General features: G+C 39.5%; 1 protein-coding gene across 3 annotated transcripts in view; it reads left to right on the top strand.

Annotated features, from left to right (window-relative positions):
• CSMD3 (CUB and Sushi multiple domains 3) overlaps nt 1-12,214 on the top strand; it is a 426,461-nt gene that overhangs the window by 352,266 nt on the left and 61,981 nt on the right. For all 3 annotated transcript variants that reach the window (XM_078855831.1, XM_078855830.1, XM_078855832.1), the window contains exons 46-51: nt 2,325-2,438; nt 2,888-3,076; nt 5,030-5,176; nt 6,511-6,699; nt 8,826-9,011; nt 11,989-12,183. In XM_078855831.1, the coding sequence (XP_078711957.1) occupies nt 2,325-2,438; nt 2,888-3,076; nt 5,030-5,176; nt 6,511-6,699; nt 8,826-9,011; nt 11,989-12,183 (1,020 nt within the window). The remainder of the gene's footprint in view (nt 1-2,324; nt 2,439-2,887; nt 3,077-5,029; nt 5,177-6,510; nt 6,700-8,825; nt 9,012-11,988; nt 12,184-12,214) is intronic.

The following is a 12,214-nucleotide window of genomic DNA, read 5'->3' as shown; positions in this document are numbered from 1 at the left end:
AGCATACAATACGTTTTTTCACACATTTGTTATTTGTGCGTATGCACCAATGCCAACTCTAAGTACCGTATTAATAATTGCAATGCCATTATGCGAGCTGGTGCTGATTCTGACTATTCTCAGACATTTATTTTCAAGGAAATGCACAATTAAATCTGGCCAAGTTGGGTGTACATCTCATATGGTTGATCAGTCATCTTTTTTTTAACTCAGGGACTGGTGGTTTTGCATAATATATATTTAAGTAGTTATTGTACTTTTGATTTGAAGCTTTCGCGACTGCAGGGATTCATATTCTTGGTTCTTTCCCTTCTACGTGACTTTACCGAAAGAACCAAGAATATAGTTATTGTACATATGTATTTTTGACTTATTTCGCACCATACGTTGGCAACCGTGCTAATCGGAGGTGCACACAGTGCATTTTTTTGAGCGGTGTTAAAACTTTTCATTTTCTGGCCTGGACTAATGTTTTTTGTTGCGAAGGGTTTTCTTATTTTTGTTTACAGATTTGAATCATGACAATATATTGGTGCTAGTCTCTTGATGATGAATGGCAATGGCTTTTTTCTTAACACTATTATTATGGGCATTGTTGATACGGGGTTCAATGTGGCATAAGGGCAGAGGAGTAGGACAAGAGAAGGTACCCAAACGTCTTCACTCCAGATCAAGAATCTCTTGTTTGATGCAAATGACAAGAGGCGTTCCCTAAATTGAGCACTATTTTAGTGAAACGAAAAACCAAGGCTGAGGCAAAAAAACTGCAATACAAATCTATACATTTTAAGATGATCATGTAACCACATATGCACCTAATAGTTTAAATCTATCTACAGATAATTGCAGTATTTGTGCGAGTTCTGTATATCATCTGATACTAAATATAAGCAAGCATATAATAACTCGACAACCTATACTTTTATATATATTTGCGCACTTAAACTATTCCTGTACATAACACTGCTATTAATGTTTTCATAGCATCAAAAATGCCCAAATTTGGTATCAATAAACCAGTATCTAATTGTTGTCTGCATTGATGTCAACAACCACCGCTGTGCTCATTTGAGTGCCGATCTTCCCATTCTTCACAATACACAGCCCAAGACATACAAACACTCACTGTGGTTATCTCTCGCAATAGCAGACGATTGTAATCAGAGAGTATCGTGATGATATCGACGTGCCATTATCAAGGAATCGTTTGGGTGTTTGGATTTTTGGTTTTGGAAAAACGAATGACATAATGGCTAGGGGGATCCCTACTTTGAAAATATTTGTTTTATTTTGTTTAGATATGATGTCAATTGGTCTATGTTATGGTATCATAAAAAACGAATGCCCTCCCCCCCCCCGGTTTAAACGGGAAATATTTCAGCCTCATTTGTCTGACCTAAATTGACTCCGTTATCTGGAAAAGTTGACAGTGATGCCCATGTACCTCACACGTACTAACTCGAGGCTTAATTGCCGCACCACTCAAATACCCCCCCCCCATTCACCTACGCTTCCTTCCTGAAGGAGATGCTGAACAATTTGAGCCTTTGGGTGACACTGCACCAAGTCTTCTGACACAGTTGCTTGGACCGTGGCAATTTCTTTTAGAGTAAGGGACTCTTTGTAAACGAGTGTCTTGGATAGGTCTGTGACCCGGAACCATGGTATATGCCAGTCCTAAGTGGGTTTGTCTCAACCTTTTTGCAAGGAGAGCAGACTGGCTTTTCAACATGAGGTCGGCTGTCCTGCACTGCACAGCAGCCATCTGGTCCCCGTCATGGCGCGTCAGCCTTGACCTCTACCAGCTGTCGCAGCTGAGGGCTGCCCCTGCTTAAGCCCCTTTTGCTGCCCTAATCCATCTTCGCTTAGTGCAAGGAATGAACTGTCATCTTCCTAGACACGCAATCCCATCCCACCGGTGTTTCACCTTGAAAGACCTTGATTGCGCAAAGCCCTTTGCTAGGCCAGATGTAGTGCAGCTACAGCTGCTAAGTTATTTATCTGCAAGCCACGGAAGATACAGTGTACAATGTAAGGGCGTTACGTTCAACTTTCTGCGTGCGTAGTTGAATATCGGCAACATATTTCTCGTGTTGTTTGGCCTGCACAGGAAAATGCATCAGTTTGCTAATATGTCTGTCACTTTGATAACTTACCTGTCACACTCTAATTTTCACTCAAATGACTATGAAAACAAATGCAAACTGTGCGGTATTGTGCTAAACAAAGCATGAAAACCGTTCCGGTGGCCGGGGTAGACCAATATAAGTGCTTGACAAGTATTTCTCTGCAGTGGTTTTTAGATCTGAATGTCCTGTCCCCAGGCGATATCATCAAGTACAGGTGTTTGCTGGGTTTCACGCTTGTTGGGAGTGAAGTGCTGACATGCCAGCTGGGAACTCGCCTCCAAGCCAACGTCGCTTCGCCAACTTGTCAAGGTGAGAGCTGCCTCGCCTGCTCCCCCGTGCTGTGAATTTGCAAGAGACTTGGCATGATTCTTTTAAACGATGTGTAGAAGGACACTAGAGTTTCTTGCACATTTAAACCACGTGTCAGGTTACTTTTTTTTGGGGTGCCGTATATTGCAACAGTGATTGAACAATGAGTTTTTCGCTTTTTACTTTTCATCCATTAATTTGGGTTTTTGCCATGAATAATTGTGTGTTTCATTCAGCTTACGCTGTTATTTAATTAATTGTTCATCCACAAAGCAAAGCATTCAATACCATTGTGAAGGAAATTAAACCGTGTAGCTGTTGACATTGTATTAAGTTTTTTTCATGCTTTGCCAACAACATAGTAGACATTTAATTATGAATTCAGTTTGCAACAAAATGTTATATTTTAAAAAATATTTATATTTTTTCTGTTTCCCCCCGACCATCAGCACTCTGCTCGACAAATGAGATCAGACGAGAGTCATCTGGTGTGATCCTCAGTCCGGGTTATCCATCCAACTATCCCAACCTGCAGACCTGTGGCTGGATGCTGAGTGTTGAGAAGGGGTACACGATCATGTTGTACGTGGAGTTCTTTCAGAGTGAAAAACAGTACGACGAGCTGGAAATCTTTGACGGTGGGTATTCGTAGAACATAGAATTTATTTTGTGCCACATTATGTACTTTGTACTAAAGCATGCGGCATGATGAATTTTCATTCATTCAATGTCATTCACACGTGACACCACGGGCAGCCTCAGGAGGGTGCTTTTGGCAGTGTTCAAGAAATTTGGCCATAATAGAGGTTTTTTTGGGTCAAATGTGGCAGTTGGCCAGGTCATGTGGCTTGGCGGTGTGATCAGGAGTTTTTCGGTAGACAGATTTGAGTGTCTCCACAGATACACATGCATGTTCATGGAATATGCACATATCTACAAAATAGAAGGGCATTATCTATACCCAAAGATTAAAGTAAAAGGTGGAGCCCTGCAATTACTTCTTCATGCCATTGCTGGTGGAAGGGCCTCCATGAGAGGGAGCTCTAGATAGTCGACCTATAGGGTATTTGAAATAATATTACACTCTAACCAAATGTCTTGGAAGAGACAGCAATACCTGCACTTTACCCCACCACACACGACCCGCGTATCAACTGTTCAAATTATAAAGGTTCGTAACGTAAAAGCCTGCCATGAAAAACAGGTTTGGAGAAGCGTGTCTGAAATCTGAATTATCTGTTTCTAGAAGCACACATTAGAATTAATTTGGTGCCACATATGCATGTATATTAGGACATATATGTGAAATGAGCATTATATGCAGTGGCTTAAGGGATAAAGGAATATGGTAATGAAACATTCTTGAACAAATAGCACAATATCGGAGCACCTTCAGAATGTGACTTCCTATTCGGTAAAAACTTCACGTTCAGTATTCTGCGACCGTTTGGAATGCTCTTACAATATTAGGAAGCCACCGGGGTTATGCAATTTTAAATCTAGATTGAAAACTCAATTCTTTAGAACTGCTTTTTGTGTTTAGTTAGTTGTCCTTCCCCCGCATCTCCGATTCGCGTGGTTGGCTACGTACAGTGCGAAAGAAGTTCAACATATGTACACATACCTACATACGACAGTAAAAAAAGTTTGTTCGTTTTATTTTTCGCAAGTTTGGATAACAAATTATGTACACATATAACAAACTCAAAACTGGTCAGATATTTTTTTGTTTATACGGTATTCACATCAATCGGTGCATAATTTGACCTTTAAAACCAGGCAGATCATTACCAATTTTACCATAGAAGTGCTTAGGGAAGTTACCATGACCCAGTGATTAGAGTCTAAATGTGTCAAAGCCGAAAACTATTTGAAAACAGCAAGTCTTTCATGTGTGACAATGCAATTCTTGCATAGTAAAACATTTATAATTGATTATAGTTTTATCAGTTGCATTCAAATTTGAAAATGTAGGACTAATTGAAATGCATTTTGCAAACAAAATATCGGATAAATGGAAAATGAAAGGTCCGTAAAAAATGACATGTTTGTTATTATATGTGTTGTGAAGGACCATTTCTCAAAATGTCACTTATAAAAAAAAACATTAATTTAAGGCACTATTATTGATTAACTTGTTGGGTTTTTTTTACTTGTGCTTTTGCACCACCGTCAACGCAGTGTCACCAAATAATATGTAGTCTATTCGGTTTGTCATGCAGCTGGTGGGATTTCAGGTTTTATTTGCTGTACATAAATACAAAAAATGCATGAAATATGGCAATTAATCCAAATGAAAGTAACCATGACAAATGCATTTTACAAATAAAATGCATGAAATATTGGCTCCAATATAAGAAGAAAAATCCATGAAGGCGATTTGAATAAACATTATTAAGTAAGCCAAAAGGAAATGAACAGGGTGTCAGGAAAAAGCATGAATATAATTAGGTCAAGGGTTAGGGGTTGACTTAATTTTGTGTTGGTTTTCATTTATGAATTGTCACTGCTGTCCATCTTCCCCATATGTGTCACTGTATGAAGGCAATTGATCAAGATGCATTGTGCGTTTCCCGCTGTTGTATCTCAAGGTCCTACCAGCCAGGGTCGACGTCTGGCCGCACTGAGTGGAGATTACAGCTCGCCATTGAATGTGACCAGCGCGAGCAATCAGATGTTTGTACGCTGGTCTGCCGATCACGCTACAAGCAAGAAAGGCTTCAGGATCAGCTACACTGGTAAGCAGGACCAATGCGATGCTTTTTTTTTATCAGCCATATAAGCAAATAGCTGCAATGAATCTTGGCTAATACAGCAATTGCCCAGCATATTGATCAGTGTGTTCATGACTGGACATATTATAAAGAGTCATTGTAGTTCATTGCTACAGCTAAATGGTGATGCTGCATATCATTAGCACGGTATATCTTATGTTGTAAAGCTGAATTCAGAGACCCATTGATGTCATATATAAAATTATGCCTTCAATATTTAGCCAAAATCCTAATAGTTAAGTAACAACTAAATTCCAAATTGAAAAAAGAAACACTTTTATATATATAAAATTTAATATAACTTGATTGAATGTACTGATTTCGTTTTTTTCCTACAAGATCGAAATCTGTATAGTGTTTGTTTAGCTCTTGGCCCACGTGACAATATTAAATGGACATATTATCAATAAATGCATCGTTCCGGTTGGACAATTAAATTGTATTCGTTCAGCTTGGTGCTAGAAAAAATATCGGCACATGTGACAACACTGTTCTTGTGTAAATGTATAGCTATGGCCAGTAGTCCTTGTACAACATCAATTAATTAGCATCTAATTGTTTTATAAGATGCTCAAAACATTCTGAAATCTATTATTTCGTTTTTCTTTAAATCAAGGAGCCACAATACAAAGTAGATTTTGACGAGGAGGAAAACATTCTGAAATGTTTATAAGTACCATAGAATCACACGCACATATACCATTTGATGTTACATAAGTTGGAACACATTTCTGGCCACATACTGGATTCACAATGTATATGCTAATAATTAGAAGCAATAACTTAACTTACTCAAGTATTTTTCTTTAAATCATCCGAATAAAAACTTGCCATTTTCCAAAATTGTATTACTTAATTAACTGCCACAACTGCCTTTATACTATAACACATTTTTACTGAAGCCTCCCATTTATGACTGTCTTTCATTGGACAAAATTAATTGGCTTACGTTAACTAATCTTATTCGCCTTGTCCAGAGTTTATATCACAATAAAAGAATATCCTGTATGGAAGCAGAATACATATTTAGGAAGTACATGAACATTTTATGCATTGCATTGAATTTCCAAGTAACTTATTTTTCAATAAATGGAATTTCTTCAACGAAAAGAGCAAATTGTAAACCTGCTACTCGTGATGGAATATCTTTAAAGTTGCAACATTCATCCATAATAAATGATGACATTCTGTGCCCCGTAGAATAACGCATTTTTGCACACACACCCAAAAAAAAAGCTTGACCATTGTTAATGACCGTCATTCATCAGTGCCTTAATTGCTTCTCGACATCTTGACAGCTCAGTACTGCAGCACACCAGCCTCCCCGAGCCATGGACTCGTTCTGAGCCAGACGGGGGGGCAGTTGGGCAGTGTGGTTCGCTGGGCCTGCCACACGGGTTACCGCCTAATTGGACGCAGTTCAGCGGTTTGTACGCAGTCTCCGTCGGGCATCTTTACCTGGAACACTTCGGTGCCAGCATGCCAGGGTAAGTGCCGTTCTCGACGGGAGCAACTCGAGTGAGATGGGGGGTCAAAGCATTTTGAGGGCAGGGCATGAAAAGTGCACAGATGGCTACAGTTACTTAAGTTGTCAATACAGTTTGGAGTGGTTCAGTGGGAGATTGAGCGGGTCGCAATAGGAAGGTTGTGAGCTCAATTTCCCTTTGGTGGTTGACTAGGCCCATCACCCCTGCAGGGTACATTTTATACTAATTTAAAATATAAAGTATAAAAAACTACGTTTATTTTACGTATTTTTGTTGAACTTCTTTCTCACGGTACGCAGCTGAACGTGTTAATCAGAGGTGCAAATGAGGCTATAGAGCTTTTTTTCAAAAGCAACCTGGCCACGAATAATAGCCCAAGAATGTGGCTAATCCTTTGGAAATGTACAGCAACCCAATACTCTAAACACATGTTTCTAAATGTGGAGGCAAAAAACGGAAAACCCTGAGAAAAATCCACGCGACCACGGGGAGAACATGCAAACTGCAAATATGCAGGCGTCAGTGTCGGGATCGCACCCATGACCTCCTGTATACAAGGCGAGGTCGTTAAAATCTCGCCACAATGACCCCTCAAATATATGAGGAAATCAAAAGTGGTTGTCCTATGGATAGACTTGCCCTCACCATAGGAATGTAATGAATACCCCTGGCTCAGGTCTTTAATCGGGAGATGATCACTGCCTCAATCCTCATTAGAGCAAAAACTCAGTCTGTCTTTACAAGCTCAGAGCAACAATACATGTTAACTTAGGAACGACTCACTGAGTTTCCAGGTGCCTTTTTAAAGGTGTTCTTTCATCCTTTGGATTTTTGTCCAACTTATTTTTCACATGCTGAAAAAAATAGACATTCTCAAGAAAATAACACTGACAATTGGAAGGAAAAAAAACCCACTCAATCCTCCCAGGTAATTGAAATACATTTTTACAGTACTGTGCCCAGCAGGTAGATAATTATTTCACGGGTGAGTTTCTAACATAATCAGCGATTTTTATATCTGCACAATCTAACAATCGTGCCTCCCAAGTCACGTAATAAAATGAATATTTCCACACACTTCATAAACCTTAAATATAGCATGGATAAAATCAGTTTCCACGTACCAACAATTCAACGCTATCACCCTAGCATGCACGGGTTTTCTCTAGTTTAACCACATATGCAAAAGTGTTGAGCTTGCATGCACGAGTGATGACGCAATAAGTAACATAAGCTGGCCTACATCAAACACCATCAGCAGCCGGAAACACTATATAATATATGCAGAACGTGAGCTGGTCCACTCAAGTTCTTGAAATAGCTGCCAGCACTTGGAGTCAAAGGTCGGACATCATGCCGAACATCACACGGACCAATTCAAAAACACGCCAGAGAGCTCCACAGCACGACTGAGAAAACCCGCGTAGTAGTAATTTCAGTCGAGTGTTGTACATTCCATTTGGGAAAATAAATCGATGCATGCCTTTTCCGAGAAAAATGTGACGCGCATAAGTCTCTTATGCTATTATGCTCTACAATATGTTAAGGATATGCTGTCAATGGTAATAGCCACCATCGCTGCCAGCACCAATGTCAAATACCCTCCTCAAAACCCTGCTTAAAAGGTCACCAACAGTGAATGTCAGCCTGGTATTTATGTAATGTCATTGAAGGAGCCTAATTTGTGAGTGCAACGCAGCCACCTGAAAATTTACTTTCTAAATGTCCATTTCATGACCTTATCAACTTAAGTTTGTACATGTTTGTTTCTCCTTTGTATAATATTTAGATGTAATAATGCATACATGAAGATCAATGTTTTTTTTAAGTTTCGTATTTATATTTTCCCAGGTAAAAAAAAACATTCGACTGTTTAGTTTTTTTTTTACCACATTGTGTCCATCTTTATTTTCAATAAAGCATAAACAACCTACAATAATACTGTAAATGTTATTCTAATCACATTTATTTACTCTGAGACTTTGAGGTGAATCATTTCCTGTGATTAATACTGTCTTGGACGATTTGAATGTATTGGGTGATAGGTGGTTTTGATGGGAGTTGTGACTAACTTGTTTTTTTTCATTGCTTGAACTGTATGTCTTTCACACTCTGCTGTGTTGCAGCAATATCTTGCGGTTTGCCAAAATCCCCCATCTATGGAGGCATACATGCGATGGACTTCTCTCTCGGGGGCCATGTGGCATATAGCTGTAATGCTGGCTACACAATGGTGGCCGGAGAGTCAGCATCAGCTGTCTGCCTGGAGAATGGGCAATGGAGCAACCATAATCATCCCCCACAGTGCACGGGTCTGAACCATCAACACTTATCAGGGTTCTTGCTAAATGTATTTATAAAACGGTCATTGTGTCATAATAAGCCTGCCACCTATTATGCATAGAACTCTCACGCCTGCCTTGTTACTTCAAATTGCTAAACATATAGATATATCTCTTTGTATATATCTACAAATGTTTGTGGATAGCACACTGCACACGTACCGACGATTCATGGGCTCAAATAAATTAATTACAGGCTAGCTCAAGAGTTGGGTCATTCATTTGGGTCAGAACAACCCGTTCTTCAGGTGGTGTTGTGTTTCATCTGCTCGTGTTTCAAATGCGCCATGCATTTTGGATAAGTGAGTAAGAACGTAAATAAATAACTGAACACACGTACCTAGTGCAGATATTGCTTTGGTTACAGTCTTGGATTGAACAATTTCCATTCTTTCTGCACTTGTTCTGATTGATTTATTCAAATTACTTGGGCAAATATGGTGCGTGTGCTTGTTGCATTTCAAAATATCAACAATTTAACGCACCTGCAGAAAGCATTGCTTCAAAGTGCTGTTGGTGGTGTGGCAATTTCCTATTCCAACCAAATGAGATGGCAAGCGTTCTGCAATCATTATGCTTGCACTGCAGTCACACGCCTGTCACGCAAAGTACATATGTTAAAGCGTATAGTGTTTGTGACTGTTTTAAATGTACAAATGTCACAAAATAACTGATCAGATTAGCACACCTGAGGCGTTTAAGACCATCAAAGGATTTAAACTTTTTGAATGAGTTTCAATGGCCATATATGCTCTTTAACAACTCCTGAATGCTGCTGTGTGTCAGTGTTTTGCTTAAAGTGCTATGTTTGTTTATAAGCTAAGCTCAATGTGAAACATGTGTTTTGGAATACATTTGTTAAAAACTCCATATATACTTAGATATCTTTGCGAATGAATGACCTGACCTCTATCTTCATACCCCTTTTAATAGCATCAATTCAATTAGCTTATTTTAATACCTGCCACTTTTCTTATTCAGCTATTTAATCATAGAATAATGATTAAGTGAACCAATCTACATATAATTTAACGTGTTGAATCACCCAAACTAATTTTAAATTCGTCCTGTTTGCAGATGAAAAGGAAGCTACATCACCATGACTGGAAATAGTTTGCGATATAACTCGTAACTTGCCCACACCAAATGTCCCACATTCACATGTGTCGTAGTTAGGCAGGGAGATTCAATGCATCTGCTCTTTTGTATGTGCTCGGTGTGATATGTTTTATGCACGGGACAGCGTAAGGTCTCTTGCTGACTTGATTCAAGGCGTATATAGATTAAAAGCAGCTGCGCTAAGCTGCACCCTACCTTGGCCCAACACATCACTGAGCTGACATTGACGAATTTTACTTATACGTTATGAAATGAATGCAACGATGGTTATTGATTTCTGATAGAACTGCTTTCATTCTGGTCAACAAGAGGGGTCCTCACTCATTAAACATTTTTGGCCATCATTGTGCCTCATTTTGGTGGATCGATTGCCACTTTTGTGTGAGAATTTGCCCTATTTCAACATTTGTATCCTATGAATGGCTGATTCCTCTCCGGACGGTGGTCATGCTGGCCCCTCCTGTATGTACGTATGTTGAACTTCTTTTGCACCGTACGTACTCAACCGTGCCAATCAGAGGTGTGAAAATGGCTCACCACTAAAAGGGCTGAAAGGCAAAGGCGTTCGGGTAATGCTAGCGCAGGGTTAAGGTGAGGTTACAACAATGTAATGCTCTCGCTGCACTTATACACCCAGAAAGCTAGGTTTCCATCCCTGCCATGTATAGCTTTGTAAGTGGTATCTGAACATGTGCTGGGCTCCCCCGATGCTGGGCAAGCATTGCAATGAGTACTTAGCAGAGAAATGTCACCACTTGCTCCTCCCGAGCGAATTATTGGCAGCCCGGTCTAATGGAGGATGGCTCCATAGCCATTCCTTTCCGAAAATTGTTGAAAACATTACCTCGATCAGAGTTGGAGAAATGTATTTCCTAGAAATGCTCTCCCCGAATAAATTCTGGAGAAGCCTAAAAATAAAATTTTCATGAATTTGGACCAAGATCTTAGGAACATAAAAGTGTGCACGCAGAGAGAGTAGAAAACACTTGAAATACATTTACACAATTTAATAGTATAGAGCACTGAGATCAGTTTGTGCCAGCGGACCCCACATGAGTGGGACAAACACGTGGAAGAAGAACAGATCAGTTGATGTGCCCGAGTGAGATGGATTTCAGCACTGCAGGACCATAAACATATTGGAGACCTGCATCCAACAGTGGATAGACAATGAAGATATTGATGCCTGTTACAAATATAATTGATTGTCTCTTGATCACCAAAGATCAACATTTTTATTATATTTAGTAGTCAATTCAATACAATCCGGTATCTCTTTTGCATTGTATAGCTAATATAAACACAGAAAGAGTGATTCCTTGAAAACATCATTGCCACAATATTATTTAAAGTGCACAATGCATTGGGAAAGTATGCATGGGTATTAGTATCAATGCATGTTTACGAATGTATCTGAATGGTTATATTTTACAATTTTTCATCAATTTGTGAACACATTTTCCTTGTATTTTTTTGAAAAGTAGATTTTTCCCCATGACTGGGCTTTCACTGGTTATGAATAAAATATAACTATAAGGATCGCTTGATAATTAATGGACAACAAAACAAAAAACATAAAACACATGTCCTTCATACTCTTTGGGTTTTTTTCGGTAAAGTCACGGAAGCTTGTGTTGCCTCCGAAACGTGACTTTACCGAAATAACAAGAAAAAATCAAATAGTATGGATCCTTGCAGTCACGAAAACTTCAAATCTAGAAATTGTCCTTCGCTCTCATAAGTCGGCCACCCACTTGTCTTCTTGGACCCACATGTGTAATGCTTGTGTGTTTTCTCTGCTTGTGTTTTCTCTGTTTGGTGTCTACAGTGGTGGTATGCCCCAGTGTCAGTGCCTTTTCGTTGGACCATGGAAGCTGGCGAGTTGTCAATGGTTCACACAGTGAGTTTGGGGCTCAGATTACATTTCAATGTGAACCGGGATACTTCCTGAGGGGTCCCTCTGTTATCCGCTGCCAGGCCAATGGCACATGGAGCTGGGATGAGGAGCGACCAAATTGTGAAAGTGAGTATGGCAAAAATAAAATCAGTGCTTT

This window comes from Lampetra fluviatilis, chromosome 4 (genome assembly GCF_964198595.1).
Source record: "Lampetra fluviatilis chromosome 4, kcLamFluv1.1, whole genome shotgun sequence".
Lineage (NCBI taxonomy): Eukaryota > Metazoa > Chordata > Hyperoartia > Petromyzontiformes > Petromyzontidae > Lampetra > Lampetra fluviatilis.
This window is presented reverse-complemented; position numbering and strand designations above follow the sequence as displayed.